General features: G+C 37.5%; 1 protein-coding gene across 1 annotated transcript in view; it reads right to left on the bottom strand.

Annotated features, from left to right (window-relative positions):
* Nucleotides 1-10,454: 10,454 nt before the first annotated feature.
* Nucleotides 10,455-18,538, bottom strand: part of PLGRKT (plasminogen receptor with a C-terminal lysine) — a 62,876-nt gene continuing 54,792 nt past the window's right edge. Inside the window, exons 3-5 of the mRNA XM_027862964.1 lie at nt 15,016-15,146; nt 13,276-13,385; nt 10,455-10,903 (exon numbers count right to left, since the gene is read on the bottom strand). Of these exons, the coding sequence (XP_027718765.1) occupies nt 10,782-10,903; nt 13,276-13,385; nt 15,016-15,146 (363 nt within the window). The 3' untranslated portion in view covers nt 10,455-10,781. The remainder of the gene's footprint in view (nt 10,904-13,275; nt 13,386-15,015; nt 15,147-18,538) is intronic.

Genomic DNA, 18,538 nt, shown 5'->3' with positions numbered 1-18,538 from the left:
TTTTTTTTAATAAATACATTTATTTTTAGTTTTCAACAATCACTTCCACAAGCTTTTGAGTTCTAAATTTTCTCCACCTTCCTCCCCAAGAGGGCATGCAATCTGATATAGGCTTTACATATACATTCCTATTGAACATATTTTCACATTAGTCATGTTGTAAAGAAGAATTAGAACCAAAAGGAGGAACCACAAGAAAGAAGAAACAAAACAAAACACAAGATAAAAAAGGGCAGACAGTATGCTTCGATCTGCATTCAAACTCCATAGTTCTTTCTCTGGATGTGGATAACGTTTTCCATCATGAGACTTTTGGAGATGTCTCATATCTTTGCATTGCTGAGAAGAGCTAAGTCTATCAAAGTTAGTCATCACACAACATGGCTATTACTGTGTACAACGTTCTTCTGGTTCTGCTCACTTCACTCAGCATCAGATCATGTAAGTCTTTCCAGGTTTTTCTAAAGTCCACTTGCTCATCATTTCTTATAGTACGATAGTATTTTATTACATTCATATACCACAACTTCTTCAGCCATTCCCCAATTGGTGGGCATACTCTCAATTTCCAATTCTTTGGCACCACAAAAAGAACTGCTATGAATATTTTTGTATATGTGGGTCCTGTTCCCATTTGTATGATCTCTTTGGGATACAGCCCTAGAAGTGCTATTGCTGGGTCAAACGGTATGCAGTTTTATAGCCCTTTGGACATAGTTCCAAATTGCTCTCTAAAATGCTTGGATCATTTCACAACTCCACCAACAGTGCATTAGTGTTTCGATTTTTCCACATCTTCTCCAACATTTATCATTGTCCTGTTTTGTCAAGTTAGCCAATCTGATAGGTGTGATGTAGTACCTTACAGTCATTTTGATTTGCATTTCTCTAGTCAATAGTGATTTAGAGCATTTTTTCATATGACTATATATAGCTTTAATTTCTTCATCTGAAAACTCCCTGTTCATATCCTTTGACCATTCATCAATTGGAGAATGACTTGTATTCTTATAAATTTGACTTAGTTCTCTATATATTTTAGAGATGAGGCCCTTACTAGAGACACTGGCTGTAAAAATTCTTTCCCAGTTTTCTGCTTCAAGATGATTTCTAAGGTTCCTTTCAGCTATAAACTTTTAGCAACTATATATATACATATATACACATATAAATATATGTATATATGTATATATATGTATGTGTATATATGTATGTATGTATGTATATATATATGTATATATAATTATCTGGGTTCCCATAGGAAGAGACCCTGAGAAAAGTAGGGTAGATCTGAAAGGATGGGCAAGTAAATATATATATATATACATACATATATATACATATATATATAAAATTGTGTATTAATATTCTTTTTCTGTTCCATTATTCAGCACCTACAATGCTAGACATATGTGTGACACTCAGGAAATGCTAGCTGATTGTTACTGGACATTCATTTTTATTACTTTCCCATGCATTCTCCCTTTGGCCTCAGAAGTGTTGGGAGAAGCTTTTGAAAATTCTGAAGTTTGGAGAATATTTGGGGGGAAAGTAATTGATTTTCAAAACCTCTTTTAAAGGTTGTGCTCTGCTGTAAATATAGTAAATGGCCTCTCATTAATAAAAAATACAAACATATTGATGTCTTTTTGTTTTATAACTAAAGAAATCGATATGCCCTCTTTAATATGAAGAGAATAACTGAGAGAATGAGTAAATTTGAGTGGGAAAGATACAGTATTTACATAAGAGAAAGGGCACTGAAGTGAATTAAGTCCTTATTGTAAAAAAAAAAGACATGTTTCCAAAGATCCTGTGACTCCTGTGTGTTTCCCACATAACACCTAAGACTGGTGTTAGTGGCAAGGTCCAAAGCAGCTTGCTGTTGCCTTCATTAATTATCCAGCAACACAGTGTAATATCTGAATTATCCACCAGGAGGCGTACTCTTTGAGAGACATATTGTTCAGTCTGTCCAACTCTTCAGGACCCTATGGATCATAGCAAGCCAGGCCTTTCTATCCTCGACTATTTCTCAAAGTCTGCCCACGCTCCATGACTTGGACGTTGCTTCCAAGACACTATCTATCCGTCTCACACTCTGCCATCCCTTTTTCCTTTTGCCTTCAATTTGTCCCAAAGTCAGGGTCTTTTCCAATGAGCCCTGTCTTCTCATTATGTGGCCGATGTATTTAAGATTCAGCCTCAGTACTTGTCCTTCCAATGGATAGTCTAAATTAATTTCTTTAAGTGTCGGCTGATTTGACCTCGTTGCTGTCCAAAGGACTTTCAGCACCACAATTCGAAAGCATGGATTCTGAAATTAGTCCTGTCTAGCAGATGATTGAGACTACTTCCACCAAAAGCTTCACTATTGTCTTTTGTCACCAGAGGGTGCTCAGTCTACAACCACCTAGGCTATTCCCCTGCACTACCTTGAGCCAGGACTTCAAGGAGAAGCACTAAGCAGTTGAAATCCAAACTGGCTTCCTGACCTCTCCTCTGGCCCCTTCCTCTGTTCCAAGAATCTTAATGCCTGTGCAGGCTGGTCTCCAACAGCTATCCAATCTCAATTCTCCATACTGCAAGCAGGGTAATAGAAGGAAAAGGATCCCAGCTCTGTATTCCAGTGTATGTACAGTTCCATCTCAGAGTTTCCTGCTCTTGGTGAGAGCTCCCTTCCTAGGACCTCACTGAGGAGGTGTGTCCAGATTCTCCACTCTCCCTCAGGAATTGTTATCACCTTTGACCTAGAGGTCAGTAAAAATTTAAAGATAAGATGGCACGATCACCTTGCCAACAAAGGTCCTTATAGTCAAAGCTATGGTTTTCTGAGTAGCAACATATAGCTATGAGAGTTGACTATAAGGAAAACTGAGCACCACAGCATTTGCACTTTCAAATTGTGGTGCTAGAGAAGACTTTTGAGAGTTCCTTGGACAATGAGATCCTATCTATCGATACTCAAATTAATTCAGACTATTCCATGGAAAGTCAAATACTGAAATTGAAGCTGAAATACTCTGGCCACATAATGAGAAGATGTGACTCATTGGAAAAGACCCTGATATTGGGAAAGATTGAAGGCAAAAGGAGAAGGGGATGGCAGAGGGTGAAATGGATAGTGTCATGGGAACAATGAACATGAGCTTGGACAGACTTCAAGAGATAGTGGAGGATAGAAGGGCCTGGAGTGCTATGGTGCATGGGTTTATATCAATAACAAAAACAAAAACAAAAACCCAATACCAACAACTGACTTAGAAAACAGATTAAGGAAAGCTAATCTTTGAATCACTGGTCTACCTGAAAGCCATGAGCTACCCTCTACCATCCCAAAAAGAGCCTGGCTATCATATTTCAAGAAACTACATTTTGAAATTAAACTATTTATTTTGGGAAGATCTGGCAACACTGGGAGGTTGGCAAATACACTTTCTCACTAGACTGTATTAAAAAAAAATCTCAATTTTTTTTTTATTGCCCAGTACTTTGCTTTGTGTCACATTTTAATATTGTTACTTTTGCCTCATCTCTAAAGTGAGGGGAAACAGAAGTGCTGTGACTCTTTGAAGGCCAGATAATAAAGAAAATAAAGAAATTATATAAGTCAAATAACTTCTAAATCAACCTTTTATGTGCAGGCCTGACAGGTCATCTTTTAGTAACCCACCATTTATTTAGTCTGGGCTGAGAGCTAAAATGTTTCAAAAACAGCTGGGAGCTGTTTATCACAACCAGAAAAGGGTGGAAATTACTCTTGAATAAAGATAAAGAATACCGGAAATGACTGTACTCCTACTTTAAATGACCAAATCAAAGCAACAGATTTTGGGAAGATCTGGCAACACTGGGAGGTTGACAAATACACTTTCTCACTAGATTGTATTAAAAAAAATCTCAATATCTTTTTTTATTGCCCAGTACTTTGCTTTGTGTCACATTTTAATATTGTTACTTTTGCCTTTTTTGGGGGTCTCCTTTAGCAAGCTGTTGACTCGTTTTTCATGATTTTCTTGCAAAACTCAGTTTTTCCGCTACCTCTCTTACCTGCTTCTCAAAATCCCTTTTGAGCTCTTCCAAGGCCTGGGACTGATTCATATTCCTGATGCTACTCTCCGTCCATTGGCTTCTCTCCAAGGCCCTCCCCTTTTCAGAACTGAGGCTTTGCAGCCCCTTTATCCTACTTTATATTTCACATGTGGCACAAGCCCTGCTCTGGCGCCTTCTCTTGTGGGGAAGCTCTTGGAAAACCTTAAACCACTGCAGGAATGGGCATGGCTGGGATTGTTTTTTCTCTTCTTCTGACATTATGAATTATTTGGAACTAATATAGAGTGAAAGTGAGAACTGGAACCCAGAGTATCTGATTTTATTGGAATTATCCAGGAAACAATCAAAATAAAACGACAGTAGGCTTAAACTCAGGGAATGTAGGATGTTACAGCTACATGTTATGTGATATACCTAAAAGCTGCTACTTCAAGGTTGGCTTGTCAAAAATGTAAATTTCCAATTAAATTTAATCTCCTTTGGCTGTGCATGGGTGGGATAATGACGTGATCCAAACATTACAAGAAGCAGCCAGTAGCTCCAAAGCAGAGTTTAGGCCCCTTCCAATGTCTTTTGTTGTTGTCTTTTCAGTCATGTACAACTCTTCATGACTCCATTTGGGGTTTTCTAGGCAAAGAAACTGTAGTGGTTTGCCATTTCCTTCTCCAGCTCATTTTACAAATGAGGAAACTGAGGCAAATGGGGTAAAATGACTTGACCAGGGTCACACAGCTATTAAATATCTAAGGCTGGATTTGAACTCTAGAACATGAGTCTTCCTGACTATAGGCTCTGCACTCTATCCTGCACTACTAGCTACTACCTAGCTGCTCTCCTGGTAAAAGTAGTTGCTTAATACAGGTTTGTCAAATTGATATTCTAGTGAAAGCAAGAAAGCCATTTGCCTATATTTCCTAAGGGATATAGTTTCAAACTTACTGCTCTTCTTAAATCTTTGACACATTTCCAGACGCCCAGAAATCTCCATTCCATAAACTTAAGAAACCAAGCCCTAGAGGACTTAATACTTTCACACCAGGAGCTCCTGTCATTCCCTATTCCCTCCCACTACTTCCCACCAGTGAATGCCTCCAGCACCCACTACATCTAGTCCTGGCTTCAGCTCCTATCCCCCAGTCACTCGGACAAGAAGGCCCTTGTTTCCTACACCCTTTCCAATTCTGGAACTAGATAAATTCTGTCATTGCTTCTGGAAATGGTGGTCTGCGTATTCCCCTAGAGTTCCCCTTAATATCTGAGAGAATTTTCCATCTAAAACATCCCTCCCTGGCCACCTATATGCATGGCCTTCCATCATTAAAATGTCAGCCCTTGAGGGAACAGACTTTGCTTTTGCATTTGTATCCTTAGAACTCAACACAGTGCTTGGCCCCTAGTAAATGCTTAATACATTCATTCATTCATTCATTCATTCAGATACCCACGCTCTCTGATGGTTCCATTTCTTCATGGCGTTCTGAAGCCTTTATTCAATGACCACAGTCCTAGACTGATGATCCTCCCTAGACCACCGCTTCCTGCTAATACACCCTGACCTTTGTTCACGTAACATCACACAAAATGCTGAGACATACTGTGGAGTTAGAGGTTGGATTATCTGCCTTGCCCCATGACTAGATTGAATAAAATATGTTCCCAGGACACAGCAAACCACAAATGAAGGCCTCTGAGAAAAAATAGCAGAAGAAATACTGTAACACCATGTCATTGGACACCATGAGCCTAGTGGTAGGTAATAACCTTGTTGATCAGTTTGTGTTTCCCAGTGGAAACAGAGGAAGAGGCAGCCATTGCTAGAAGGCTGAGCTTGGAGTCAAGAAGGCTTGGATTCAAATCCCACCCGTGATTTTTCTTAGCCATGTGATCCTGGGCACGGTCACTTAACCTCTAATAATAATAATAGCTAGCATTGATATGGTGTTTTAAGGTTCACGAAGTGCTTTACAAATATTATCCTCATGACAACCCTAGGAGGGAAGTGCTACCAATAGCCTCATTTTATAGTTAAGGAAACTGAGGCAGGTGGAGGTTAAGTCACTTGTTTCACGTCACACAGCTAACAAGTGTCTGAGGCTGGATTTGAATTCAGGCCTTCCTGAAGCCAGAAGCAGCTTTCTGGCTATTGCACAACCTGTCCATAGCTGTTTCTATGTACCTCAAGAGACCCTAGCCTCTGGTACTTAATACTTATTGACTTTGAGCGAGTCACCTCTTCTAAAAATGGGGTTGAACTAGATCACTTCTGAGATCCTTCCAGCTCTAAATCTACACATGATCCTATGAGATCCTAAGTCACATGGCCTACAGTCGTTCCCCCATGCTGACAAAAATCACAGATCCTTCACAAATTTGTGTATGTTTCCTAATAATGGAATCATAAACATTGCCGCAAGATATAAAAGGAGGTGGGAAAAATGCCATAGCCCGTTGTGCAGTGTAATCCTGTGTAATCTCAATGGAAAGACCACTGAGTTTGAATTTGGAAGTCAAAAGTCCTGGGTTCAAATCCTGACTACTACTTACTCTCTCTGTAATCTTAGGTAAGTCACTTTCCTTCTATGAATCACAGTTTGTAAAATGAGATGGTTGGACTAAGTGATTTTTAAGGTCTCTTCCATTTCTAAATCCTGGGATTCTTCTATATATCCTCCAATAGAAACCCAGGAGACACAGCCTACTCACAGAATCACAGAGTTGGAAGACACCACACAGGCCATCTTTTTCAATACAACATACTAAACAAGTGGTCATCCAGTCTTTGCCAAAATACCTCTGGTGAGAGGGAATGCACTTCTTCCTGACACAGGCCATTTCCCTTTTGGATGGCTAATTAGCAGCAGCCTGAACCTGCCTCCCTCTCCTGAGACTTCCACCTATTGCATGTAGTTATAACAAGCCTGGTCACTCTTCCATAGTTGAACTCTTCAAACACTCGAAGACAGTGTGTTCCTCACCTCCCACCCCAACAAGTCTTCTTCAGGCTCAACGTTTTCTGTTTCCTGTTCAGATGATTCTCATACAGCAAGAGTTTGAGGCCCATCACCTCCTTACATACCCTCCTGAGGCTGTTCTGTTTATCAATGTCCTTGTTCAAAGCTGAGCTAAGAACTGACCACAATCCCATGGACATGGGTAGAGACCAGTATCATTTTCCTAGTCTCATGTACTATGGCTTCTTTAATGCAGCCTAAGATTTTACCAGCCTTCTTGAATTCTCTATCACATAGCTAACTAATATTGAACTTACAAGTCCACTGAAACTCCCAGATATTTTTGAAATAGACCTTTGCCTAGCCATATCTACTTTAGTCTTAAATTGTAAAACTGATTTTTAGAAAGCTAAGTTGTAAATGTATCCCAATTAAACAGTAAATGTCATCTTATTGGATTTGGCCCAATGAATCTAATCTCATTTAAATTTGAATTTTAAAAATCAAAATGTTAAGGCATTGAGACTGACCAGTATCAGCTAGTATAAATCTTCATGTTTGTAATTTTAGCCTTGGGAGAATGTTCAGTAGTTCAGGCTATGTGATTTCCTCAGGGAAATTTCCTCCCTCCAATCAAACAGACTGCAAGCTCACTGATTTAGCAGCCAAACTGCTGTGCACAAAAAATTCATCTCTTTAGATTTAGCCAGGCTGGTCCTTGGGCAATGAGTATAAAGACCTTCAACTGGCAAATACCTACAGCCTTTCTCTCCTGGAAAAACCTACCAGATCTTGGGCAAAAGTCATGACAAACCTCACTTCCACACTCTGACAAGGTATTAGAGTTAGACTTTTACTAGAGAACAATAACAAATCACTCCACTAAAAAAATAAATAAAAAATAATTTGAAGATCATCACTGCAATTCTCAAACTGTAAACCCGAGTTGAATGTAAGTTTGTGAAATTTGAGGCATTTCTTTTTTAAGCATTTTATTTTATTTGTATTTTTTTCTATTACTTTAATTTCCCAATATGTTCCTCTTGCTTTCCCTACCCAGGAGTGATAAGTAGCAAGGTGGTACAGTATATAGAGTGTTGGGTTTGGAATCAGGAAGATCTGAGTTCAAATCTGGCCTTAGACACTTACTAGCTGTGTAATTCTGGGAGGTCACTTAACCTCAGTTTCTTCAGTTGCAAAATGGGGAAAATAATAGCACCTACCTTGCCAGTTATTGTGAGGATCAAACAAGATAATGTTTGTAAAGTTCTAAGCATAGTGCCTGACTCATAGTATGTGCTTAATAAATTGTTTCCATCCCTTCTCCTCTTCTTTTCTTCCTTCCTTCCTTTCTCTTCCTCTTCTTCCCTCCCTCCTTCCCTCTCTTCCCTCCTTCCTTCCTAGTGAGCCATCCCTTGTAACAAAGATTTTAAAAGAATGAGGGGGAAAAACCCAATTCAACAAAAACTAGCCAATACATAAACCATGTCTAACAGCATATGCAGCCTTATACAACCAAAGCATTCATCTCTGTAAAGTGAGGATGAAGAAGACATTACTATTAGCATTCAATTTACTATTCTGAGCAATATATTCTTATGATGTATGGACTGTGAAATTAATATACAATAAATTTGTACACATGCTAGGTTTCAGTTTGTTTTTCTTCCATCTCCACAGTATCACTTCAAGCATATGAGAACTATATACATGTATATTGAGAACTATATTGATATGTAAGGTGTGTGTGTGCCTATTCAAGACTGAAATAATTCTCTCAAAGAAAAGTGGGCTATATCTTACCTGAGGATTCTAGGTTCCAGGGGTTTGTTAATATTTAACAAAAAGACTGACAAAAGATCCACATTTGTTTCCTATGTCAGACAGTCAGATGTCCATATGGTTCTCAAGGTATTCTGAGAAAAGAGGAGGTGCTTCTATTCAGAGGAGAATCTTCCTCACCTGTTCATTCATTTTCAGTGAATTGGTACCTATTGGAGTCATATGTGCTCAGCAGAACAGCTTTCTAGATCATTTATTTTACCGAGTTTTAACTAAATGAATAAATGGTTTGAAAATATTCCTGCAAAGAAAGCACAGATTGAAAATTATGCTAATAATGCAAACACTGGTGAAAAACTGGCAATCCTGAGCCTTCTGCTCATAGTGAGATTTCTCTGTTGGCCACGTTCTGAGATAAAAACAGTGAGGATCTCATTAGATCAAACCAAAAAAGTTGGCCAAAAATTATTAAGATTATTTGAAAAATGTTCTTCTATACACTTTGATTATGAGCCTCAACTTAAGTATATGTTGTGCCTTGAGATCCTGATGACATTATGACATCATGATTAGTGAGATATTTAAAAACTAAGTTTTTGTTGCTGAGAATTATACATATCATCTATAAAACTCTCAGAGGACAGAGTGCTGAATCTATCAGTCATGAAGACCCGAGTTCAAATCCTGCCTCAGACTTTTACTAGCTGTGTGACTCTGGGCATGTCACTTAACCTCTGTCAGTCTCAGTTTCCTTGTCTGTAAAATGAGGATAATAATAGCACCTACTCCCAGAGTTTTGTGAGGATCAAGGGAGATAACACTTATAAAGAAATTCGTAAACCTTAAAGCACTACATAAACAATGCATCACTATTATTTCTTATTATGATCTTTGCAAGCTTTAAAAAAATAACAGATTTTTCTAACCTATTTAAAAACAAGTTTAATGGGGCAGCTAGGTGGTGCAGTGGATAGAGCACTGGCCCTGGATTCAGGAGGACCTGAGTTCAAATTCTATCTCATACACATAACACTTACTAGCTGTGTGACCCTGGGCAAGTCACTTAACCCCATTGCCTAGCCAAAAAAAGAAAAAAAAAGGAGTTTCAGTGGATTTTAAAGCTATTCTTAAAAAATATCTGCAACACCTTTCAATTAATTTGCAAGAACAATAGGTTGTCATAAGAGAAGATGAAGGTGTACTAGCTACCAAAATGAGCATCATGATTTAGTCATTGATATATAATATACTATGATATGCTTCCTCCTTTTGGATCTATGTTTCATTACAAATTATCTTTTTCAGCTATGGCAGCCATTCATCAAAACCAACTGTCAAAAAAGCTAAGACCCAGACTTTCATGTGACCATATCACAAAGTGTTCAACCAAGATTTTAAAAAAATAAAGCATATTCATTAATACTGTTAGCACTAAAATATTATTAATAATAATTCCCCTGAATAATATTTTAGTGGGAGCAAAAAGTTTTGTCAAGGTTAATAAACAAAATAAACATTATTTTAAAAATATCTATTTAATCTTTTTTATATTTCTACCTTAGATATATATATTTTACAATGTATATAATATATTGGTATGGGAACACATGTATAAGCTTTATAAATATGTAAGTATGTGTATACATACATATATATGCATATTGAGAGTGCGTGTTCAAAACTTTTTAATGACAAATACACAATCAAAACAGTTGTGAAGCCACTGATTTATTAAGACCCAGCTGGAAAGTGGGAAAGTTGTGAACCACATTACGTATTACCATAGGTTTAGCACATGTACCTGAAAAATGTGAAAAACAAGGAGATATTGTTCTTGAAGTAAAATGCAGGATGTATTTTAGACATAAATTTTAATTTTTTTTGTACAAACCACATTATATCCAAAATATTGGTACCTTTTAAAAATTTAAATACAAAACCCTATGATTCAACTGAGTTATTTTGTACTTTGAATACAGCCTAGTGAATCCACCTTCATTTTTCTACGAAGAATTTGCTTTGAGCTTTTCTGGACTTTTCCACGGTTTCAAAAGTGATCATTCCTCTTGGCAACTGAAGTTTGCTATTTTCTGTATCCAGTATGTTCTCTGCTTCCGCTAAAATAAAGCATGGGAAAGATCTCAATGACATTCTGGGAGAAGGACTTGATGACCAGAGCTTCTGGTCTGAGTTGCAGAAATAAAACGTCATTTCAACTCTCTGGGCCTCAATTCCCCTCATCTCTAAAATGAAAGGAGTACACTAGATAACCTCAAAGGCCAAACTAGCTCCAAAGTCAGCTTGGTGATAAGCCTCTATAAGTTGAGGTAGATGGTCCTTAGACACAGTTCTGAAGTCTGATGCCTGAAGCCGCTCCAGTTTAGCAGGACTCAGCCATCACTTTGAAAACCCATCCTCCAGAAGAAAAGGTCATAGTACACATTAAAAGACTTGGCCTCAAAACAAAATGAAACTCTCTATAATAAATACTATCCAAAAAAAAAAAAAAGGATAAATTTTGGAAACTGCCTTTTTGGTCCCTTTGAGCCTTGCACTAAAAGGCCCAAACCAATTGGCTACAATAAAATGAAATGATGTAATAGTTAGAAATTCCATATTATCACTCTTTCTCTCCTAAAATCATCTTAAAGATAAAGGAAGTATGATCTAGTAGAAGGACCACTGGACAAGAAGTAAGGTTAACAGGATTCTTACCTGGATTTTTGTCTCACTAGTGTGATCTTGATTCATTTAGTCTAATTAAGATTGAGAACTGGAAAGGCACTTAAAAGTCATTTAGTCAATCCTTCATGTTCTGTTGTTATTGTTGTTGTTGTTGAATCGTTTCAATCATACCCAACTCTCTGTGATCTCATTTGGGGTTTTCTTGGCAAAGACAATGGAGTGGTTTGCCATTTCCATCTCGAGTTCATTTTACAGATGAGGAAACTGAGGCAAACAGGGTTAAGTAATTTGCCCCAGGTCACACAGCTAGTAAGTGTCTGAGGTCAGATCTGAAGATGAATCTTCCTGAGTTCAGGCCTGGTACTGTGCCACCTAGCTGCTCAATCCTTTATTTTACAGATGAGTTAACAGAAGCCCAGGAGGATTTGTAGTGATGTGCAATGACACAGAGCTAATAATTGGCAGAGGTGGGATTTTGGTCCAGGTTTCCTGACTGTAGGCCTACTGCTTGGTTCTGTCCTCCACACTGTCTCTCTGGCCTCCAGTTTCCTTATCAGTAGAACGAAGGGGCTGGACTAGAATGATTTCTTTGGTTCCTGCCAGCTCTAAGATGCTATGCTGCTTCTCAAGATAGTAGTTTGTTATCTTCTGTTAAAAACTCTATAGAACAATGCTATCATTTCCAAACAATAAGACTGGTGTTGGAGCATTTCAGAAATGCTCCATCCAAAAATGTTTTTTACTGATTTCAGTTCAATTATTAAATTAAAGAGGATAGTTTAAAAAAATTACACAGCCAGTCATGACCACTAAAGGCCATGATTCAATGTAACTTATTACAAGCATACACACACATACACATATACATAGATACACATATACATACTACTATGTCCTAAATTTCCCAGGAAACTAATTATCCTGGTAGACATTAATTTGGTGAATGCAAAATTGTATTTAATTTACTGTGAATTGCCAGGACTTTATTTTTTCCAGGTTAAAAACTTTTATTCTTTAAAATACATATCTATGACAAATTACTTTTAAAATATCCATATCCAACCCTGTTCCTAGAAAATAAACTCCTCCTTCATTACTCATAAAGTTCAATTAATGTGGTAAAAATTAATTTGACATTTTTTTAGATAATACATTATTTTAGGAGACAGTCTGGGTTCAAACCTACATATAAATAAGACAGTTTAATCTTCGACTCATGAGATCTCTTAGACCCATGAGATCTAAAGGAGATGAGGAACATGAAACTGAGTTGGTAATGGAAATGGGGTTTAACACGAGTATAGTCATTTTAAAATCTACACTTTATCACTCATACAGCTAGTGCCCAAATTATGAACAGGCTGTGTTTCAAAAGCATGAAAATAAATTGTCTGGAACTTTGACATTTTCCCAAAGATTCAGTGTCATAAAGGCTGGTTAGCTACCCAGGCCAGCACACCAAAGCCTAATTAACCAATTACCTCTAGCTTCTAACAATCCCCAGCTAAGGGAGCAGGTGAAGGAAACAGAGTTTGAGGCAGCAGCCATTGTCTGCCAAGGGGCTAGGGTAGGGGGAGGATAAGCAAGGTCATTATCACTTTGGGTAGCAACTCCAGTTCCTGAAGTGGAAGCAGTGATGGGGCTTCCTTAAGAGGAGGGTAGCAGCACTCTTGAGGGGAGGAGGACAGTCTGGCCTTCTCACAAACAGGTTGCTCCCAAGTCACAGGTTCTTAAGTAGAGGACTACCTGTACTAAAAAAGGAAATGAGGCTATATAAACATTCATTTGTCGGGGACATACATACCTTTCATCCTCTGCAGAAGGGTTCCGTAGCCCTTATCATACTGATAAGCAAGGACAAAGCTTAATGGAACAATAGGAAGGAAGAGGGCTGGTTTCTTTTTTTTAATTGCTCTGTTCAAAGAAAAGCAAATATTAAAAATCATTTTTTTTTTTTTTTGCTTAGGCAATGGGGTTAAGTGACTTGCCCTGGGTCACACAGCTAGTAAGTGTTATGTGTCTGAGGCTGGAACTCAGGTTCTCCTGAATCCAGGGCCAGTGCTCTACCCACTGCGCCACCTAGCTGCCCCTAAAAACCATTCTTTAAAGAGGAACAATTGTCTCTAGCCTCTCCCAAAAGATTCATCTCGTTGTTAGAAAGAAAGCTCTCTATTTCAAATGAGACCGCAGACCTTTTGAAGGATAAGTAACTATTGTAATAATAACAAGGACTTTCAAATTCAGCCTTTACTTTTAACTAAGGTTCCTTTTATCTCTGGCATCAGAGATAATTAATTAAGAAATTAATTAATTAAGAAAACTTGCACATTTAATATATTAGCAAGGAGCCTGATTTCTTACACACGTTGCCTTTGTGATGTATATGTGTGTGTCTTCTAAAGAGAAAAAAAGTTTTTCCCATGATCCTTCCCAGAGTGTCTTCTAAGGAAAAAGGCTGATCTCTGCCCTGAAAAGCAATGTGATTTTTGCCTCACTTTTCTATTTCTCTGAGAGCTGTGCAAAAGAATGACACGGTGAATCCCGAGATGACTCAATGGTCACGGCTGTAGAGGGCTACTGGGTTCATGTGTGGCTCCCACTATACAACTGGCAGCAGTAATGAAGATATCTAATAAGGACTCTTTCATTTCTGGATAGGTATAAGAGGTAGTTTTCTCCCACTCTCAGCACATCTTCAGAGATCTTTCCTTCTTGATTTTAAAACAGCACCATCTCTAACTTATGAATTGGAGAATAATGCAGACTAATCCTAATGATGTGACTACCTTGGTTCTATAACGTTGTTAATAAATTGACACTAACAAAGGAAAGGGAAAGGACAGGCAAAACCATAGATTTAGAGCTGGAAGGATCCTAAGGGTCCTTCTAGTTCAATCTTCTCAATTTTCAGAGGAGGGAACTGAGGCCCAGCAAGGACAAGTGATTGACCAAGGTTACACAGGTGTTAAGTACCACAAGCACAATATATGCCCAGTTCCTCTGACTTAACAGTGTTCTTTTCACCTGACTACACCGCCCTCCATATAGACCACATATAAAGGAATGTCCTATAAAGGGGATGTTTTGGTTCCATATTCACTCTTTGCAATTAAATTCCATTTTAACCATTTTGTGACAATGTGATAGTAAGCTCCCATTTTTTTTTATCACTAACTCATCACTGTGTAGAGGTGATCCTGAGCTCTTGAAAGAAGTCCTGCTAAGCTGAAAATGCTTCTAATATTGGTCCTGTAATAGTCAGTGTTTCTATCATCCAAGAACCAGCCTAGCTGAGTGCGTATTACTCAAATGTTGGCTATCAAATGATTAATTTTTTGGCCACAGTCACTCACGAATCTGTATACCAAGTCATGGAGGTGTTGCAATATGGATTGGTGGAGGGAGTACCTATAATGCTAAAACTGGAGGTCTCCTGAATATCTGAAGCATGGTAATAACAAAGGGGGAGGGAAAAGAAAAAATGTTAGTTGACTTTTTTTTAACCATAAAATAAACATTTCTAGGTAAATAGCAAACAACATACCCAGTTGTGAGACAGATAGTAGCAATGCCAAAAAATGTCCCAAAATATTTGAGGAATTCTCTTGTCCCAGCAATCTGCATGGCCATCTGCCTTTCTCTCATTTCATTTTGCATTGTTAATTGCCTTTCCATCTGAGGACAGAAGAAAAGGTAATGTGGTTATTTAGCTTTTAAAATAAGAGCAACTGTTAATGCTACTAATTTGAAAAAGATATTTTTGGTCTCAATTCCCATTTTACTATATAGTTCCTGTATCTCAGTATACTTCACTGCAAACTTCCTTAAGTAATCCTATATTGAAATGCATTAAATCTAATCATAGTCAATTATAGAATGCCTTAGGCTAGGAAGCTAGGTGGCACAGTGGATGGAGCACCTAATAGTGCCTACCTCACAGTGTTGTTGATAATATTTGTAAAGTGCTTAGCACAATGCCTGACACATAGAATAAATACTTCTTTCCTTCTCTTTTACTCCTAATCTTGGAAGTGATATCTGCCTTGATCGTGTAGACAATGGAACATTGAGATTTTGCTTCCATGCTCTTAGGTTACAGCTATAGAGTACTGGGCTCCAATTAGAGGCTAAAAAACCAACTGTACAAAACCTGGTGCATATAGAGAGTTTAACAGTTACAGTCATATAGTCTATTGCTAGCTGTTACCCTTCACTTTGGAACCACTCTATCTTTCAGATCCACCTCGAGTTTAAATCAAAATCCATTTTCCCAAAGCCCATGGCATATCTCTGAAATCTAGAAGCAACATTTTTTGCAGTGAGAACTTTCTGGATGGTCCATTATGTTAAAATGATGTATATAAAATACCTTAAGAGGCTGTGTTATCAGGCAGTTAGTGTATGCAATGCTTATTAAGAATTAGAGACTCAAAATTTTGGATTTTAACTCAGCTGTTGATCTAACATGTGACAACTGGTAAATAACAAATCCTTTCTGTGTATTAATTTAATAATGTGGGAAAAAAGGAGAGAAAAATGACAAGTAGTGAGGAATAATTAAATTAGGTATGTCATCTTAGTTATAAACCTAGATCCAACAATGACTCTCTGTAGAACTTTGCACAAATCATATTTTCTGTGCTGCTATGAGGGAGATTGCGAAGTTGCTACCTAACTTCCACATGATGGTTTGACATTCAATAAGTCTGTGATGATCTTGAGAACCTACAGTAAAAAATTTAGAGCGCAAATACAGAGCTTTCCATAGTAATGAACTTTAAGGAAACTTTTCTTAAATTGTATGATGTAAATTTAATCAATATGAAACTTTATTAGTTTTCTCATCTCTTGGTAAATTTTATTTAATCATAGAACAAAACATAATCACCTATTATCATCAAAGAAAACTGATCCACAAACTATTTTAATACAATTTTGTAATGATGAAAACCAATGGAAAAATATACTAATTAAATTATTAGCCCCCCAGTTTTAATCCTGTATGTCACTAGAACCTAAATTTTCATCTCCTATTCTTGAAACATTGCCAACAACAACGAAGAGATTAAAAGAGAATGTCTACCATCAATCCCTTTACGAACATTATCTCAAATAATGAAGTACCTAACTCTTTTTTCCCATTGTGACCTTATTTTAAGTAAACATAATGAATGTTTTAGATAGTAATAATATTCCCTCTTCTATTGCCCAAAGCATTAGTGTTGATTTAGCTTGGGAACAATTTGAAATTAAATTGTTCCTTATTGTCTTTAACTATGATGATCTTGCTGTCTTATTTGATGCTAGATAATAAAAATAAATGTAGTCATGTGTTAGCTTGAAAACAAAGTAGGAGGGACAGATTTCATTAAAGATAATTGCACACAGGAGGAGAGACTTCACAAAGCTATTATGTAGGATTCTCTTTGCACTGAATTTTTACTCTTCAGTTGGCCCAACTGAATTTATTATGGACAGCCACTACTACTTGACTGCCATCAGTAACTGGCCAGTCTCTTGAGTTTCCAAAGTGGCAATTATGCAAAAGCCCACAGACCACTTCTAATAGTGACTAAATAATGAGGTTTCATTTTGGTAGCTAAAGTACAACATCGTACACAAATCCTCGTTGTGGTTTTTTAATTGGTGCCTATATAACTATCGAGAACCAGCATGGCTCAAACAAAGATGAATCAATTCCTCTCAGTGTTTTCATCCCATTAATCTTCTCATTTATGCCAAATACATTCAGATGTGATGATAGAGTTGCCTCTCTAATCATCTGATTGAGCAAAAACAAAAAGATAATTTATATTTTTAGGTATAAATAAATTTTAAACTTTTTCCTAGAAAAATTAATAGGTTACATTAACCTTTATTTACTCACTTTTTTTTTGTTTTTGTTTTTGTTTTTTGGCTAGGCAATGGGGTTAAGTGACTTGCCCAGGGTCACACAGCTAGTTAGTGTTACATGTCTGAGGCCGAATTTGAACTCAGGTCCTCCTGACTCTAGGGCTGGTGCTCTATCCATTGTGCCACCTAGCTGCCCCCTACTTACTTTCTTAAAGCACATAAAAGGTACTGGGAAAAGTGGCAGAACCTAAATGGAAGCCAAAGTTCAACTTTTTGGTGGAAAGAAACTTAATAGTTAAGAAGAAAAGATAGCGGTTGGCATGTGACATTTTCAGTTGTACTTCCTACTTTCAACTGTTCTGTAACCCCTTAAGTAGCTTGGGAAGAGTCTGGACAAAGAACCAAGTAGCAAATTAAAGCTTTTAAAAAGGAATTCAGCACATTTCAACATTGTACTGCAAAACAATTACATGCAAGCATAACAACAATAATAATAATAGTACCTTGCGCAGGCTTAAAAAGTCAGAAAACTACATCTTCCTATCTGTTGGGCATTTCAGATTACATCATCAAATGTAACAATATTTTTGAAAGTCAAGAAATGATTTTATAATAAAAGGGTCTTCAAAAGGGCTGTGATTTCACAGTATAGATATTCCCTCCATCAATAGAGATTCACCTCTTCTATACCTTTGTGTGGTCTAAAAAAAAAATATCATCATCAGGTGACCAAATCTCTGGTGATAAGGTTCTCTAGAAGTCTTCAGGAGAAAAAGTGCCACCAAGCCTTTTCAGCTTGGTTAGACCTGCCAAAGCTTATGCTCCACTGGTTTAACCTTCAGAACTCTGTCTGGGTTATCTCTATGCCATGATGACTCGTGGAGGGAGGGTATTAGTGACAATGAAAGTGTCACCATAGGCAAAAAGAATAAGGATTTCCTATGGAAGGGGGAAAAAAAACTATCCATATTAACTTAAGGACTCATTATTTAAAAGATATTGTGGCTAGGGCAGAGCCAAGATGGCAGAGAAAAGGCAGGGGCTTACCTGAGCTCTCCCAAATTTCCCTCCAAACAACTTTAAATAATGTCTCAAAATGAATCTGGAGTGGCAGAACCCACAAAGAGACAGGGTAAAGCAATTTTCCAGCCCAAGAAAGCTTAGAAGATCAGCAGGAAAAGTCTGTTGTACTAGGATGAGAGCAGAGCACAGTC

The sequence above is a fragment of the Vombatus ursinus genome, unplaced genomic scaffold, assembly GCF_900497805.2.
Source record: "Vombatus ursinus unplaced genomic scaffold, bare-nosed wombat genome assembly UNPS02014770.1, whole genome shotgun sequence".
NCBI classification, from domain to species: domain Eukaryota; kingdom Metazoa; phylum Chordata; class Mammalia; order Diprotodontia; family Vombatidae; genus Vombatus; species Vombatus ursinus.
The sequence above is the reverse complement of the archived record's forward strand: the minus strand, read 5'-3'. Positions and strand labels throughout refer to the sequence as shown.